General features: G+C 37.7%; 2 protein-coding genes and 2 non-coding genes across 5 annotated transcripts; all 4 read right to left on the minus strand.

Annotated features, from left to right (window-relative positions):
• Positions 1 to 2,595: 2,595 nt before the first annotated feature.
• LOC137959825 (proteasome subunit alpha type-6) lies at positions 2,596 to 7,588 on the minus strand. The gene is made up of 9 exons (XM_068807202.1): positions 7,437 to 7,588; positions 7,103 to 7,197; positions 6,935 to 7,016; positions 6,570 to 6,666; positions 5,162 to 5,220; positions 4,930 to 5,012; positions 3,963 to 4,058; positions 3,045 to 3,104; positions 2,596 to 2,915 (listed from the first exon to the last, which is right to left on the minus strand). Exons 1-9 carry the CDS (start codon positions 7,510 to 7,512, stop codon positions 2,823 to 2,825), a joined length of 741 nt encoding a protein of 246 aa, XP_068663303.1. The 5' UTR covers positions 7,513 to 7,588; the 3' UTR covers positions 2,596 to 2,822.
• A 454-nt stretch (positions 7,589 to 8,042) lies between these two features.
• On the minus strand, positions 8,043 to 13,938 carry LOC137959185 (uncharacterized). Of its 2 annotated transcripts, XM_068806542.1 has the most exons (6): positions 13,852 to 13,935; positions 13,617 to 13,705; positions 11,315 to 11,736; positions 9,228 to 11,214; positions 8,823 to 9,032; positions 8,043 to 8,710 (listed from the first exon to the last, which is right to left on the minus strand). In XM_068806542.1, the coding sequence occupies exons 3-6, from the start codon at positions 11,698 to 11,700 to the stop codon at positions 8,396 to 8,398; spliced, it is 2,898 nt and encodes a 965-aa protein (XP_068662643.1). In that variant the 5' UTR covers positions 11,701 to 11,736; positions 13,617 to 13,705; positions 13,852 to 13,935; the 3' UTR covers positions 8,043 to 8,395. The 2 variants fall into 2 exon arrangements, with proteins under 2 accessions (XP_068662643.1, XP_068662644.1); XM_068806543.1 differs by having other exon boundaries at positions 13,617 to 13,938.
• Positions 13,939 to 15,456: 1,518 nt separating this feature from the next.
• Positions 15,457 to 15,541, minus strand: LOC137960728 (small nucleolar RNA Z102/R77). Its single transcript, XR_011114275.1, has one exon. It is a non-coding gene; the product is annotated as a small nucleolar RNA Z102/R77 (small nucleolar RNA).
• A 283-nt stretch (positions 15,542 to 15,824) lies between these two features.
• LOC137960727 (small nucleolar RNA Z101) lies at positions 15,825 to 15,911 on the minus strand. The gene has a single exon (XR_011114274.1). It is a non-coding gene; the product is annotated as a small nucleolar RNA Z101 (small nucleolar RNA).
• Between the last annotated feature and the right edge of the window lie 1,596 nt (positions 15,912 to 17,507).

Genomic DNA, 17,507 nt, shown 5'->3' on the forward strand with positions numbered 1-17,507 from the left:
TGAGCAGGTGGGTTTTGCTTTAAAAGCCTCCAACTTGCAGATGCGCCCACGTTCTTCACTCAGCTCATCTTTGACTCGTGGAAAAAAAAAAAAACTGGTCTCTTCTCTTTCCTACTGAACTCGTACACGATTTTTGTCAAATTGGTATCAAAGACTGATTTTGTCAATCTCCAACGAGACTACCAGAATGGAATCCTCTTCACCAATTGAACAGTCTGAGTTGCCCCAGTTTCAGAAAAGAAGAAGTCATAAACTGGAAAATCCTAGCCATCCCAATCCCATTCCACCCGATTCGCCACTGTATAGCATGACAAATTTCCTCCCTAGAGATGACTGTAACAAGATCCCAATGAAAAAATCTAGGCACATGATACTACAGTATATTTGCCATTGGAATTTGGGAAAAGGCTTCTTTAGTTCTTGAGGTTAGAAAGGCATTTTCTCAGAAGGTAACGTGGGGACTAGTGGAAGGATAAGCAACCCAGCTAAACGAAGCTGCGTGAGAGGTACAAGAGATTAAAATAGAAAAGGAGAATAAATGAATTAGCTCTCTGATTTGATGCCGTGTGCTTGGTCACTTGACTCTTGTAGTCTAATATGTGAGGATTGTGAGGAAGCAAGAGATATGGAATACTCAAATCAATGTCACATGATCAGCTGCTTCCTAGAGGAAGAGGGGTGCTGATGATGTCACCACCTTTAGTTTTTTCTGAAGTAAAAAGCATAGCCCATGTAAGTGAAGTTCGGTTACATCCTAGATTACCCTTTCACAAATATAGTCTCTAATCTGCCTACAACTACATTACTTGCATGATGGTGGGCTTGTTTCCTTGTTTAAACAAGGTTTTTTTGCCTGGTCTGGTGCTAAGATTGTAATATTTGGCACAACACATGTCCAGAAGACAACCTTGTGTAGTGAGTGACACATGATTCCCATATTTAATAACATAAGCCATACAGATCCCGTATAAATCTAACTCCTCCATTTTAACCATCTCTTCCTTGAGTCAGTTATCGCCTTCTGTTCGGAGCACCACAATGAAATTCAGCAGCAGAGCTTTGGCTTCTCTCTTCACAGTGGCTTTCATCCTCTTCGTTACATGTTTCCTATTGTCCGTTCCCCATGAAGGAAAGATTCTGATCAGGCAAAGAAGATATCCGAGGAGATGTATTCTATCTGCTGGTTCAGTTTCTGTAAATGTAAAGAACCCAGGAGGAGAAATGAAGGATGTCAAGAAAGCAGTCGGAGCAAGCTTAAGAAAGGCGCCACCCAGTAATTCCAATCCGATTCAGAACAGGTAACTCGGCAAGGCTTTTTGAGTTTCTCAACCCCATTGCTGGTTTGCTTGTTGACATTGAAGTAAGGAGCTTGTAAAGGGGAGGGATCATCTTAGGAAGGAAGACCTTAAAAGTCTTTTTCTTTAATTTTGCAGAGGTACAGGGTTAGGGGCAGATGAATCCACTGCTTTCATTCATTCATTTTATTTTCTTTTTTTGTCAATTTTTTCGAGTCCAAGATAGGAGGAGGTGACAGAGATGTACATAGCGCAGATGTTAGTTTTTAATTGAGAGAATGATCCATGTAAATTCTAAATCAAGAAAGAAGAAGAAGTTCCACAACAAGGAGGTGATGTTAACTTTCTGAAGCAAAATACATATTAGTGGGTTTGGTCATAGAATGGAAATTTTCATAATCTCACTGTCGCACTCCCGGGTGAAATATCTGAAGATTTTTCAGAAACATTCCGGTTCGCATGTCGCCACGAGAAATGTTCGATCTGTTTGGTTGATGATCTTGGTAAAGAAAAGCTGTAACGCTGTAACCCATGAACAATCATTATCTGACTCACGACTGACTAGATCGTGCAAAAAAATTTGAACTCCTAAAATTTTGAACTATTAATGTCCGTCGAGAAAGTTGATAGGAAAAACTTTCCCTTCGACTCGTCGTAGCTTAGAGCCTAGACGGAGGGAGGAGAAATGTTTACTCCAATGTATGTCGAGCTCATGGGGTTAATGCACAGATAAATCGATGTCAAAAGAGATTTTTAAAATCTCCGACAACTGAGTCCAGAAAGAGAAACTTCGTATATTTAATTGATAATATGTGAGATTCAAATAGATTTTTAACTGTTAGTCATCTCCTTTCGCTACCTCGTTCCTCTGTTAGACTGTTTTTTCCTCGAGTCCAGTGGCTTTCTGAGCTATCGGCGAAGCTCCGTCTCTTTTTCCGAGTTCGGTCTGATTTTGAAATGACATTGTTGCTGGGAGAAAAGATGTGCATAGAAAACTTCTGTTCTCTGGACAAAGTTCGGAAAAACCTTGACAGAAGACTATCAACAGAGTTGATGAGCTCAGATGTATTAATCAGACAAACAAACAGTAATCCATGCCCTTGATTAATCACGGACTAACGTGAAAAGCCTCATTTACTGTGTCCTGGGCCATGTCCAGATGAAGAGATCACCAACCAGTGGCGAGAAACAAGCACTTTTTACTGCTTATTTCTTCGATCATCCAATGACAAAAACTTACCCCACCTATGGCCGAGATCCCCCTAGCGCGTGTAAACCAGAAATCTTATAGTCAAATGGGTAAAATGCAATTGCAGGAGTTTGATCATTGGACGATCAACAATCAAGTCAAGGTTGTACGCTCCCTACAAGATTTTGTTTAGGCTTAAATAAGCATTGTCTAAACCTAAAAAGCAGCTTTGAAGCCTTCCCACTACTAGATTTTCAACTTTAACAGGTTCAACATAGCCCAATAAAAATCCCGAGACACTTCTCAAACAACCATTCATTAACAAACAATCCTTCTCCTTAGTCACGCTCACTGATGGCCGTCAAGTGTTCGTCAATTTCCTCCGTTGACAATACTCTGAAAACTGGATTCTCTTTTCCAACCACACCAACCTGTAAAACATATTCAAGCTAGTTATCAACTAACAAACCAACCTTTCAGCCAAAACATACATATTGATTATGAGAAATTCAATCTTTGTAGTTAGACCTGCCACAGTAACGTGATGCAAAATGACCTACCTCAATCTCAGTAGGCTTGAAATCCTCCTGCAGGACCGATTGCAAGGCTGATATTGCAGTCTTTACAAAACAAAAGAGAATTGTCAGTTTGGTAAATAATGCATTTATGAGAACTATTTATCACAAACATGAGAGCAAACAAGAATCATAAGGAAGAATCGTTCAATGTCACATGACTGTGAGAATAATGCCTGTTTCAAAGGATAAACAAGCTATCATATTCCTGACATTTCAAAAGCTAGTACACTGCTATCATCAACAAAAGGTCTTACAATTTCAACCAAATTGAAGGACTAAAACAGCTTATCTTTTTCAAGAAAACCAACAACATAACCTTCACAAGTACCACCACCTTTCTGTCAATGCCATGGCAGGGGCCATGAAGCAGCAAATGTCAAAGCAATTATAAGATTTTCAATGTCAAAATGGATTTGTATAACAAATGAATCAGTTGGATTATAAAAGTTTCCCCAGGAGATATATAAAAGATTTGATAAAGAAGAAACTAGAAACTAACATCATGCTTATTTGAGTGCAGCAGTAGAGTGATAAACACACTCAATTCATTTTTTATGTATGACTTCTGGTGATTTTTTCCAGTAGTTTCTGCTTAGAAGCAAAACCAGCTGTGCTAAACTGTCTTTCTGCATGGATGCAAAGAACTTTTTTCTTGTTAATAAGAAGCCATTAATCAATCACAGCAATCAAGTTGTTTGAAAATTCCAACTATAAGCAAAGTCGTTGACTGCTTCCCCTCCCAACCCCTTCCAAGTCCAAAGCACTATTCAAGCCTTAATGACTCACTTGCAATTTCAACATACCGGACTCAACAGACATTAGAAGGGAACATAAAACCAAAAAATTGTTTGAAAACAGAAGAGCTGAAGCAAGTCAAGATTTCAGATGATTTGCACAAACCTGAACAGTTTCCTCATAGGAGAATGCAGGATTATTCTTCATTTTTTTCTCCAAGAAATTTATTGCTTCTTGTTCTTTAAGACCAGCGCTTGTAGCCTGATGAAGAAATAAAAAAAGAATATATTTAGACAGCTTATTAAAAAATGCTTCAAACAAAAATAAATCCTAGGACAGTCAAGACCAATGTTGTAAAACCAACACAGGAAGGTGACCACAGCTGGTTTAACTGGTTGACCCACTGAGTTAAGCATTGATGACATCATAATTATATGCATTTTTTAAATGATTAATTATATGCATTTATTAAAAGAGTAAACTAAATAAAAGAGTAAAAATAGAAGTAAAAGTGCTAACAAGCCCAATTGGTGTTATGTAGTATATGTGGAACAGTTAAATGATTGCACTAACCAATCAGAGTAATATTATGGGCCTTTAAAAGGAAAGAACTCAACTAGGCATCTACTGATATGCTGCCAGCTTAAAAGAAAACGACATGAGAAAGTATTGAGGTTTCCTCAGACGGAACTTGTAACTTAAACAACTACAACTATCTCAAAATCTATTTTTACCATTAACTTCAATGGATCTGAATTTTGGAAAACATAAAAGAGCTGTACATGTAAGACTGTCTCCACTCTTTTTGCAAAAAAAGCTTACTGGGTCTCAGACAAACAGTTGTGACTGCCCAGGTTTCAGGAATATTAAGAACACAATCTACTTGGATAGATCCAGTCCAGTCTGGCCTCTAAATCTCCATAGAACACTTAGATGGCCTGGGCTGGATCACCTTCTAAAAAAGTGGTCAGGCCATGACCCAGGAGCAAATGTTACTGTTTATAACTAAACACAATACCCTTGTGAATCACAGAAGCCAAATCAACATCAAAAAGGTATTTTTCCCTTAAAAGTTGAATGATAAAGATATAATTTAACAAACTAAAGACTGTCACAAACTGCTATGAAATACCTTGTGACCAAAAAAGTGGCCAGCTGGATCACATTTGAAGAGTTGAGGCCCTTTTTCAGCATCAATTCCCAGCACCATAGCAGCTTCATGATTCAAAGGAAAATATGATTATGAAGAAAAATACATGCAGAAGCACCAAAGCTTTTACATGACAATAGAGCAAAGTAAAGCTCATTCATCAATATTACAACTCAACATAGGGAAAGAAATTGGCAGAAAAGACCAAACAGACCTACTCCAAGAGGTCTCATATACGCATGTTGAGTATAGATCTGTGATTTATCAGCAATCCTGGATGTATTTAATAAATGAAATTCGTTAGCACAATAGTTCTTCTGAAACTCATTCAAGAGAAAACAACGAGTTAGCGATAAAGATCCAGCAGTTTTTCCTATTGTGCATGCAAAGGGACATCATTTCACTATGACTAAAAACTGGAAGACTTAATCAATAAAAAAATCCAATAAGTATAAAACGAGTTTATCAATTTGATTTTGCTGGCTTGCTAAGATCCTTAACAAAAGAAAAACAATGCTGATTGAGACTACACAGTACACTGATAAGAGCTTCTGAAAATCAATGCCAGAAATTATAGTTCGACAAAATGTAGATAGGAACTCCATAATAAGCTACAATGAGTGATCTACTTGGTGACGTTCAGAATTGGAATCATAAACCAACAACTCAAAAACCAAACAAGTTGACTGACATACTCAATAAAGACCAAAAAGCAGATACCATTTTGAGGATGTTTGAATTGTTTGAAACAGCATCAAACAAACAAGTTAAATAAAAAAATAACATATACTTTTTGTCTTTGGGGGGGTGGGGTGTGTGTGTGTGTGTGTGTGTGGACAGGAGGCTTCTCCAATTTTTACAATTAGTGGGGGTAAAAGTTGTCTGGTACCAATTTCTGCATTTTTGTGCTTAAATATGGCTATAGAATAGGACTGAAGTGTGAATAGTTTTCCAAGCCCATTCCTTACGTGACAAAATAAAGTCAAAAGTAAAGCAGTGCATACTCTCTGCTTCCAATTTTTAGGTTGTCACACACACTAGTTGACTAACAATCTGTGTTTTAACCGATAGGAACTTTCACTGGTTCTATACTTTCAGGCCATATGATGCATATTTATGCCATCATTGCAAGTGGAAACCGCAGTAGAACCACAGAAGCTACAGGCACACGTGTGGGACATATTAATATCATGGACTATTATGTTACAATACTCTAGGAAGAAGCAAAAACTACTCTGGGAGGTTAAATTTATACTTCTCTGAAATTTCTTTGTTCGACCTTCTGGAAATTAGAAACGAAACACTTTACTTGCTCAATATGAAATTAATAATCAACTTTTGTAACGAAAAGGTGTCACTAATTCATCTAAAATGTGCTAGCTGCAAAATAGGTACCCTAACTTCTGCATATGGTCATTATATCCTTATTTTGCAACGTATGCTATTAGTCATACAAGATTAGTCCAACTCAGAATTTTTTAACAATCACAAGTGAAAGAATAAAGAAGTATGAAAATACAGTTCAACATTTTCTCAAAAATATTTAAAAAATTAATAAAAGAATAGAAAGCTGTATCAACTAATTGTAGACAACAGTGACCGACAGGGTAAATTCATTGTACCACTTTGCTAATACATCTGCAGGCATATAATATCCCCATCTAAAACGATATTCAGCTGCTTCTTTCCTTGCTTGTTGGACCAATGACCTTGCATCAGCTGGAAATCGTATAGCAACTTTAGCAATAAGAAATTAAGTTGTTTATCACAGAAGCAACAGAACTCAAGAGAATTGACAAACAATTATCAACACCAAAACCACATGTAACTTCCTACAAATACAGAGATCAGTAAATTTTGAAAGAGAAATAAGTAAGAATAAGTTCCAAAATTCAGAAAAAAAAAACTTTCTACGCCTCAGAAAAGTCAACTAAAATAACTAGAAAACATAAGAAATGAAAAAAAAAATCAGCTTTAAAAGCTAAACCTGTCATGCCAGTAGCAAGTAATCCGAGGTGCTTGGTAATGGGAAAAAGATGCGTTACACTTGTCTGATCCAACAGCTTGTCCTGTACGAGATTTTTTTTTTTTGCAACCAAAGTAAGACAGACTTTAAGCCTCAAACTAAACGAAACGAGAAGTCGAAGGCACTTACCGGGACCTTCTTCTGAGTAACAACGCAAACTGAATCCTTCCCACGAACCCCAATTGACGTAATCCCAGAGGCCTTCACCGCCTTAAACGCATATTCTGAAATCCAAGTAAGCAATCAAGAATTTTTCCGTCCAAAAAACGCGAAGAATATCTGATCTGCCAGCCACTCATCCCACTTCATTAATCCAAACCCTAGTCCAGCTAGTCCCGTCGCCGATCCCATTCAAATGCCGCATAGAAGATACAAACACAAACGCCATTTCAAGAAAACCTAGACACCTACAAATTCCTTTTCATCGATTTAAAAAGCTAAAAAAATAGAAAGAGAAACCTACCGACTTGGTAGAGACGACCTTCCGGGGAGAAGATAGTTATGTGTCGATCGTACCCAGCACCAGTACCGCGGCTCATGGTGAGTCTTGGGGTGTTTCCTCTTCTTTTTTCTTCCTGTCGAGGTTTGTAGTACGCAGGAGCCAGAGACAAGGGGAAGGCTCCTACTTAAATAGTCATTTTATGTAGCTTCCGTTTCAAGAAAACAATCTTTAGCTCCTAGACAGTACGCCACTTGCAAAAAAGATTCCATTTGAAGTCTTAACAATAGGCCCATTCACAAAAGAAGCTAGAGACCAATATTCCAAGTTGCCTCTCTTAATGGGCCTTCTTTTAAATTACATTCTAAAAGTTTTCACAAGAAAAAATACCTGATAAATTTTTTTTATTGGACCAAAATGTCGTCGTGTTTGTTTCATTTTTCGGATTTAAAAATTCACTTTATATTATTATTATTTATTTATTATTCCTATAACAGCATAAACACAGAGAAAAAAAAATCCATTTTCTACGGCAGCATAAACAGAATCTACCAAACAAAAATATTTACAACCTATTTAATAGAATGAGAATTTATTCATAATGGAGGGTAAAAAAAATAAAATAATGGCTATAATCCATTCACTTGGTGAGAATATACCATTTTAGATACATCCAACTGAAACTTTGTTTACAAATGGAATCGAAACATAAGAAGGGTAGTTCTTTCTACCCAAGATTTTCAAATTTCAAAGCCCCTTCAATTTTACATCTACACTTGCAAAGCAATGTCTCCTCTACAAAGAGACATGAACCAGCACACACTACTATACAAGACACACCACAAAATGTAAACAGAAAAGATATTTTTTCTGTTTACTACAAAAAGAATTCCTGGGATCACCCCAACCCTGCAAATAAACTGGAAGGAAAACCTCCCACATTAAGCTCTGGATATGTTTACCAAAAAAATCCAGATTGATCATCATAAAATGAAGTCTTTGTTAGAACTGGGATCATACAGAATGTCAAATGGTGTCTTGTTCAGGCTGTCCTTCAATATTGTAATCTGACCCTCCTTGAATAGTATATCTTCATCGAGAGCTTCTATTTTCTTTTTCAAGGAAGCCACTTCACAGTTTAGTAGCATGTTTTTCTCATTGTACTGTTTAACTTCCTCCCACATCATATCTCTTTCTTCAGAAACTTTGGGCAAAATTCCCCGAGTTACTGTCAACTCCTTCATACTCTGCTGCAACTCCATTTGTAGTTGATTTATCATCTCATCTTTTCTCAACATCTGTTCATCAGGTATTGCCTCAGTCATTCGTAAGTTGCAAATACAGAAGGAAACACAACGCTGTTCAAGTATTCAAGTAATAATTCCAAATATATAATTATCAACTGCTCACCTTAAGCTCAAGATCTTTCATTTTATGGGCTAAGGAAGATACAACATCTTTAGCCCTCTGGATTTCACATCTTAAGAGGTCATTGCCTCTCACTGAAGTTGCCAGGTCTGACCTCAATTGCTCAAGTTCCAAATTTTGAGAGTGCAACTTTTCCTTTAATGCCTTTGTCAACAGAATTTCAACCTTCAGTTCACGTTCCAAGTCATGCTCCTAAATAAAAATTAACAGCACAATTAACGAGACTTGGAAAACAAAGTAGATGAGTAGTCAACAAAACGACCCATTAAAGTTGGTACAATGGCATCCACGGATTAGATTACAGAACAGAGACTAAGCTTATATTAAATTTAAAAGGAAACCAATACAAGAAGTTATGCACGAGAAAGCAGCTATTATATGAATTACCTTCAATGCTTGACCTTCTGAAGCAGGTGACTCACATACAGTTGCATCAAGCTCAAACTTATCTTGCAACATTGTAGATAATATTTGCAAACCTCTCCTGACATTTTCAACCCCCTTCCTAAAACTTTGCAGCTTCATATCATGCTCCAAAATGGAATAACTATCCAACTCATAAACCAGTCCTTTCTCCATTCTGTCATCATTCTGACACACTTTAACGAATTCCAATAACTTCGCATAAATGTGATTACCTTCATCAAGCAATGAGAAGCACTGATTTTGAAAATATTCAACCTGTGCACGCAATTGCTCTTCAAGCCTAAATGATGAGGACCTTCCACCATTTAACCTATCCAAGAGACTAATATTCTCATGCCTGAGGGAGTCCACTTCCGCTTTGAAAGATTCTATCTCCTTCCGCAGAGTCTGTTCCACACCAGTTAGTCTCACCTGCTCCAGTTGCAATTTAACCAAGCCGTCACACTTTCCTGAAGATTTTATGTCAATCTCCTCAATGACTCCCTGCCGCAACCCACTAATTGTCTTCTCTTGTTCAGTGCAGATCCTTTGTAATCTCGCTACATCTTTCTGTAAATCCTTAATTTCCTTTTCCTTTTCTCTATATCTTTGTGAAATAGAGTCTCGATCAGATTCTGCACCTTCAGTTACATCTTGAAGATCTGCTACAGCTTTTCGAAGCTTACAATTCTCTGATCCCAATTCTTCCATTTTAAGAGTTACACAATTTAGCTGTGACTCCAGGTCCGTTATTTTGCTTCTGGCCTCCATGTCTCTCCTGTTAAACAATGAAACCTCTCTTTGCAGTGAGACATTTTGCTCGGCTAGCTCCTGTACCCTTTCTCTCAACCTCTGCTCTTCTGATTGATATTTTTCAAGCTTCACAGACCACTCTCTAGACCTTCTAACCAATTCCTCCTCCAAACTAGCCTGCAACTCATTCTTCTCCTTCTCTAGCATCCTTGACCTCGAATCTAGTTCCATTTTTGCAAGCCTAAGTGCTTCTCTAGCCCAAGCTCTCTCTGTTATTTGCCTTTGTGTTTCAGCAGAGACATCAAAAGCCAAGTTTCTCATCTCATTTATGATGCTTCCAATCGGGAGCTTCCCCTCTTCAAGCTCTTTCAACATAAGTAGGAATCGCTCTTCAGCCTCCTTCCCTTTCCTACATAACTCCAGATCCATCTCCTCTTCCTTTCTCAATTGCATCTGCTCATGTCTAGTATTCACAAATTCATTCCCATGTAAAAGGCTCTGTCTTTCTAATGTTGAGTTCCCCTTTAAGCAATACCTGCCAGTTGCTTCATGAGGTCCACCTGATACTTGAAAACTTTTCTCTGGGAAGCAGTTTGGGTTTAAACTGGGATGAAGCTCAGAGTGGTCTTCAAAGATGTCTTCAACAGTCGTGGAAGAGGTTTCAGAGCTCAATTCTTCTGATTTATGTCTGGATTTTAGAGGAAATACTTCTGTTAGTCTCTCAACCACACTCTTTGCAAGCCTGTGTGGGGAAGAAGGCCACATATCTTCTCCAGGAAAACCTCTCAAATGAAGAGGATGAACATCTTTTGTTTCTCGAAATGAGTAGGATCTTAAATGCCCCTTATGGTTTGTTGGAGAAGTGGGTCCCCTAGACTGAACCCGTGGTGGTCGTCTTGAGCCAGGAAGGACCCTGCTTTCTGCTAAAGGACCATCCTTCCTAGTACAAGGGGTGCTTCTCTGGGAAGAGTCACTTCTAGGTCCTTTTTTTGGGTGTTCTCCATCAATATAAAGGTCCAAGACTTTGTTAGAGACTTGAGATGATCGAGGAGCTTGACACTTTGGCGGAACTGGAGAGCCACAAGGTGAGTTCCCTGGTGAATCAGCAAAACTCCTGGAGGAGCCAGAAGGGTCATGCTTTTCAACTGATTCTAGAACCAACATCTGGTTGTCACTTCTAGGCTTGATGATCCTTTCTGGAGTCAGCGAATGATACCTTGAAAAGTGTGAAGTAATAAGAGACAGGATACAAGTAATACTTCAAATAAATTAAAACAAAATATTGGAAATCAATTCACCAAATTAAAAACATTTACCTGGTAGGACCATCAAGTTCTTGATACAGACCAGGGCTCCCGATTGAAGTAGATCTATTAGTGTCACTAGGATCAAAGATCCATTTTCCTGGATCACTAGATGTGTTTGGAGATGAAAACGAAAGACTCCTTCTCAAGACTGAGCTACCAGAACTTTGTTGTTTTCTTGGTTTAGAACTCAAGTTCTTTGAACTTTCAGTTGTATCACGAGACTGCTTATTTGCATGACTTATCTCATTACATTCAAAAGGTTTTTCCCAATACACCTTGTCTTGTGGTGAAGGTGGATTGCTGTTTCCATTACTGGAACCAGAAGATCGAAAGAAAAACAATTTTCTCATGTTGAAGCTTTGACTGAAACTGACTAGTGCAGTCACATAGACCATAAACTCTGTGATTGAATCTCAAATTGAATCCACAAACTGCCAAAAAAAAAAAACCTTAGAATCAGAGTCCGAGAAAAAATAAGCAACCATTATGAGAAGAAATCTACATGAAGCTCCAAAAATGACGAAATTAGTGTATAAAAGATATCTAAATATACTTGGAAACGGTTCACCAAATGATTTTCTCAGGGAAATATCATTTTAAACCAAAAGAAAAATAAAAGTTATAAAATCTAAACATATAGAAGGACTAGATTAAACGAAGGTTTAGAAAAGAAATTCATATCAACATAACATTTTAACATAAACTGTACCAGATAAAATATTCCAGAGCTAGCAAAAAATTAAAACACAGGAACACTTGAAGAGGAAGCTTGAGTTTGTCAAAGCAAAGAAGATATTCAGGGAGCTCGAAAGAAATCTTAGAACTCACAAGATGCTCATTCAATAATGCTTCAACCAAGTCCAGACAATATCTAAGCTATGATACAAGCAAAAAGAAGAAAAAGCAGGAACACTTCCCACAAAGATAACTTCAGAGAACACGAGAAGAATCAGGATTCTACTATCTTGAGCTTGATATAAACCACCAACAAACTCCAGAATAGAAAGAAAGAAAAAAAACCAAAAAAAAAAGAGACAGGCTCAGATGAATACTGAAATCCAACTTCTAAGGTAATTCATGCATAAACTTCACAAGAATAAATTTCAAGGACACAGACGAAGATCTTCATGACTTCATGACTAGCTCAATGTGGTTAAAATTTAATAGTTTGCACGTGCTCAAGAATAAGAACATCAAACCAAAAAATTTGATAAAGCCCTTTAAGAAATTCCGCAAATCTCACAGAAATATAAGAAATAGCTCATGAATCGCCAGTGTAACTGCTAATACTACCAGAAGCTTATAAACTAAAGAGAAGAAAAATGACAGTAATTGCTCTCTAGCAAAATCCTCTGATATAGGCACCATCAAGTCAAAGAACGAATCAAATTCAAAGCTAAAACAGACAGAAGAGGGGGAACAGATTGTATCCGTTTTATTAGATGGTCATCTCCAATAGTGAACAAAAAGTGACTTTGAAAGATAATTTGACAAACTTTTAACTTCAAACTATTAGAGAATGGTTGACCACTCAAGAACGCAAAAGAAGTGACTGAGAAGAGAGAATGGTTCACATGAACATAAAACTTAGGAAGAAGATGTATTGCACTAAAGAACAGAACCACCAGAGAAGCAAAAAGAACAGGTAACTACGAGAGGTCTAAAAGAAACAAAACTAGGAAAAAAATGTACGTTGGAACTTCTGAGACGATACCCTCCTAACAGCTTAATTAAATATAACATATCGAACAGTTCCCAGAGGTTTGTAACGTTTGTTGAGCATGGAAGTCTGTACTCTCTCAAAATCAACGGGAAGCAGTCAGAAATAACTTAGAATCTTTTTCTCTGACAGAAACTATTTGGATTTTCATTACGACGCCGTGCACGAGGTCAGGACCAGAGGATTCATCTCAAAGTGACCAAAATGCCCGTCTTCTCTTCTACGCCCCTAAAACCCCTAACCCATCCATTCAGCGGAGAGAGCGGAGACACGTGCAACTGTCTTAAAGATGGTGGCTGAGATGGAACTGAGCAAAAACTATATACTTAACATAATTCAATATGCTTTTTAAATACAGCGATTACTCTGAAGCTCACTAGTGTTAACAGAAATTGTAAGGAGAGCTTCTGATTCTCATGCAAAAGAAAGATATCAATGTCCGAAGAACCACTGCAAGAACTTGGCGTCTTCAACAAAACAATAAAGGAAAAATGAAAAGAGCTATCCGAAATAGGAGAAAGAACTAAAACGTCGAGCTCTGAAAATCAGAACCAAAAAATAAAATTTAAAAAGAAAAGGATCGCGGAATACCTGGAGATCATGTCCGCTCTCTTACAGGAAGACGATCCACTCCGGGACCGTATCTGGTACTTTGAAAGTACTAAAACGTATTCCCAAATCTTGAAAAATCAAACGATTCCTCAGTTATTACAGAATTAAATGATTTAATGAAAAATTAATCAAAAACCAACAGAGGTATAACTTTGCCGTTAAAACTTAACAAACAAATCTCCCACTGCTTTTCGAAATTCGAACAAACCCAAACCTCAGGACCGAGAGGAGATTCGGAGCAGCAAAGAATACTCAGGCAGTTCAGACTTCCTTAACGGCTCCTCCCAGTGAACAAAACCCCGGCAACTTGCGAAGAATTCCGGAGTTTGGAATCAATTTGCCAATTTTCTGTTGATAACGACGAATCGGAGCGCGTTTAAAAGCGGCTAAGAAAATGAAAACGGCAGAAAGAGGATTCTGTACCTGAGTCAAAATTAATGCACCTGAATTACTTGGAAACTACGAAAAGACCTCCGAATCAATAGAAGCTATCTTCCTGTAGCCGTTTAAGGAAAAATAATCTTGCCGGAATAATCTGGGGGTAATTTGGGAAGCTAATTTATTACCGGAATAATCTTGCGCTTCCGGTAACATTACCAAAATGACCAAAGAACGTAAAACGAAGCAGCAGATTGCGTACTTTCTTAAAAAGGGAAAAATAAACTCATCCATTTTCAAGGTGCGAAAAAAAACAAAACTGGGCCCACCTCTCATAGACTCTCTACAATACACACTGTTTAACTTAGCTCTTTCGTAGGCACGCGATAGATGGGAAGGAGTTTTTGGTAATTAAAGTAATTAAAGTATAATTAATGTGAGTGACAGGTGGCGGTTTCCATCTATCCGTTGCGAAAAATTAAATCGCCTTTCGGGAGCGGGCTCTCTAGTTGAATTATTTACGATTTTCGGCGGCAAAGGAGTGTTCCGTTTTCATCATAAGATACGCCACATTTGAATTTTCTACGAAAAAAAAAAAATAGAGAGTAAAATGCCTCAACCTGCAGATTATGAAATGTCATTTATGATGGGAAAGAGATTCTTACCCACTCAGAATTATTATTTTATTAATCTTTTATAAATGACATCATAATGATGTCATTTTGATGTAAACAATCATCAAACTTGATTGAACCGGCTAAATGGTTCCAGGGACAATTACCCTTCATTCAATTCGAACAAAAGCAACTTTGACACATATTTAATGAAAAAGAAATGGTAGTTTATACATTATTAATTTAATGGCATGCACATTAAACCTAAAATATACTCTCCTCCGCTACATGGTAGATGACACGGTCCATAATTCCGCCGTATCGATATTATATTTTTTAAAAGTTTTATAATTATACTTTAACTAATAATTGTAACTTTATTATTTAAAAAGTTTAAATATTATCATAATACTCCTATTTTTAAAATTTGTCTTTTGACAGCACAAAAAAGAAACAATGGCAGCCATAATTTTTTATTAAAACTTTCCCAATTTTTTTACTTAATAGTCGAAATAAATTATCAAAAACCACTTTAGGTAATTGATTTTATTCAGATAATAAAAAATTAATTTTCTTAAACTTCCCCTTGGCACATGAATTATTTTAGTTTCCAAAAAATTAGATCTAATAGCATTTACCATTATCTTAACCCTCTGATTATTAGTTATTAAGACCGCATTCACTACTTGTTTGAAATTATAAGGACCAAAATTGAAGATTTTTTACACCAATTGCAGGTGGAACGAGACAGGTAAAAGGCCCATCTTTCTCTATTCAACGGGACCCTAAAACCCTAGACACCAAAAAGAATCGACAGTTGAAGAAGAGAGTGATCAGCTAGAGCTAATACTTTGATTGCCATCATTCCGGCCATCAAACCAATAGGGAAATAAATCAATCATCATTTCACTCTCCCAAACAAAACTATTAGCAGATGAGAATAATCTAAACAAAAATTATCGAGTTCAAAAATCAGTAAATCAACAAGAAAAATATCATGGAGAGTAAATCTCAAAATCACTCCGAGTTGCAGAACCTGCGAAATGGCTGAAGAACTTCAGCCTGGCATCTAAACGTTAACTAGAAAAGCACCTAATCATGCCTGCAGTTGCTTCAACGAGTCTTGACGCAAAATATTCAACAACAAGTTTTTGAGATATCTTCTAAATCACAGAGAAAAAGGACTCTTTTATGTATTAGGCATCAGATCTCCAAGGTGTTAGCATCAAGGGATATTCAGACGCAAATTACCCATAAAACTGAGCTTCCTCATTTGCCGCACAGTTGAGAAACAGAAGAGGGAAAAAAACGAGCAGACACAAACGAAGAAACAATGAAAAACAAAGCAAAGAGAGCGAAAGGTTAACTAGGGTTTCGTTCACAACGCTGCTGAGGTTCCATTTAAATAGACGACCGCTGTCTAGGGTTTCAGGTGTTTTCTCAGCGTAAGAGACCGTATCGTTTTCGGACTCTTATCTCATCCGTCGATTATCATAAGCAGCTGACATTAGCCGTCCAATTTTCAAAATCACCGACTCCTCCTCTCTCTAGAGTTTCACATTGTTAGACTTCACGGAGCCCATTCAGTTTAGGCCCATGTCGAATGGATCCGCTTACAGAGGTGCGTATCAGTTTTTTATGCCTATCGGACACATCGGACACCCTGAAATCCGATATGGCCGATACACTCCTCCTACCGGCCGATGCATTTTTAGACGTAGTACAAGGACACTACGCAGAGAATCAGATAATGAGAAATTTTACGTTAGTATGACTTCCGCGAATTTGTTTGTCGATTCTCACCTTTTATTCAAGAGGAACGGCCTTTTCTTTCGGCAAGCTTTCTTCAATGGCGACGCGCGAGGGACGAAATAAGATTGGAAGGACAAATCCTTGGTTTAACTAACATTACTCGGTCAATTTGTGTTACGGACAGTTGCACCGATCTTGTTGAAATTCATGAAGCTTACAGAGAGCTCCTCTTGTGAGCCAAAGGTGTTCGATCTTAAGAACAGCATGAAGAATTCCATGTTCTTCTGTTAGAACTTATATGCTCTGCCCTCTCGAGAAAAGAGGTCATCAGTGGTGTCCTGTTTTGGGTCTTATTAAATCAAATGAATTTTGTTTTTGATCTATATAAAGCAGTCGACATGCTTTTTTTGTTAAATACAAGACTTCCTTTTGAGTCTCTTGCGAAATTCATGTTTTACTGCAGGGATTTCCCATTAGTAAGTGAAATTCGAAGAGAGGCCTAGAAAAAATGGAGTGAAGTGAGATTGAGAAAGATAAAAAAGAAGAAGAAGAAAGAACGAGTGAAGCTCTCTCAAAACTTACCACCTAATTCACAAATTACAATCTATAAACGGAATTGACAATTATCAAGACAATCTGTTTCTTCTCTTCAAGGCCAAATCGATTCCACAGAGAACTTCATCTCAGACAAATCTTCAACGATTTGTACCCGACTGTCGCGGCTCCCGGAGGAGCTTTGCATCGTTTTCTTGTCGACCCTGTTCCCCTGACTGGACCCAGTAGCAGAGGGAAAAGGTGAGGCTGGAGATGACCACCCGACGACCAAATTTGCGTCCTCAGGTCGAAGAACCTCAGATAGAAGAAGAACTAGAGAAGCCATCGAACGAGAAGTAATCGATCTGTTGTTATCTTTTACCTTGGAAACTGAGTTGGGTATGGGAAGAAGAGAATCGGGAGAGGATTATATATGCAGGAGAGGAGAAAGTCCATGGGATCTTGTAATCCGACGAAAGCTTTGGTGGTTTTTGAGCTTTCGGTTTGCAAAATACAGTGGGTCCTAGGGAAGCAGTTTGAGGAATTGAGTTACTTCTTCGAGCTTCGAGGCGAAACAATTTTGACAGGTTGC

The sequence above is a fragment of the Aristolochia californica genome, unplaced genomic scaffold (genome assembly GCF_029961685.1).
Source record: "Aristolochia californica isolate CCGP_79_NKW_82.1479 unplaced genomic scaffold, dmAriCali1.0.hap1 SCAF_3, whole genome shotgun sequence".
NCBI classification, from domain to species: Eukaryota; Viridiplantae; Streptophyta; class Magnoliopsida; order Piperales; family Aristolochiaceae; genus Aristolochia; species Aristolochia californica.

What these genes read in the sequence shown, in the direction of transcription:
- LOC137959825 (XM_068807202.1), bottom strand. Translation starts at nt 7,512, where the DNA reads ATGAGCCGCGGTACTGGTGCTGGGTACGATCGACACATAACTATCTTC. An exon ending in GCCACTTTTTTGGTCACAAG is followed by an intron (nt 4,059 to 4,929) that starts GTATTTCATAGC and finishes TTTCTTCATCAG; the next exon opens with GCTACAAGCGCTGGTCTTAA. An exon ending in CCTATGAGGAAACTGTTCAG is followed by an intron (nt 3,105 to 3,962) that starts GTTTGTGCAAAT and finishes TGTTTTGTAAAG; the next exon opens with ACTGCAATATCAGCCTTGCA.
- LOC137959185 (XM_068806543.1), bottom strand. Translation starts at nt 11,700, where the DNA reads ATGGTCTATGTGACTGCACTAGTCAGTTTCAGTCAAAGCTTCAACATG. An exon ending in CAGAAGGTCAAGCATTGAAG is followed by an intron (nt 9,033 to 9,227) that starts GTAATTCATATA and finishes ATTTTTATTTAG; the next exon opens with GAGCATGACTTGGAACGTGA. An exon ending in TGAAAGATCTTGAGCTTAAG is followed by an intron (nt 8,711 to 8,822) that starts GTGAGCAGTTGA and finishes CCTGATGAACAG; the next exon opens with ATGTTGAGAAAAGATGAGAT.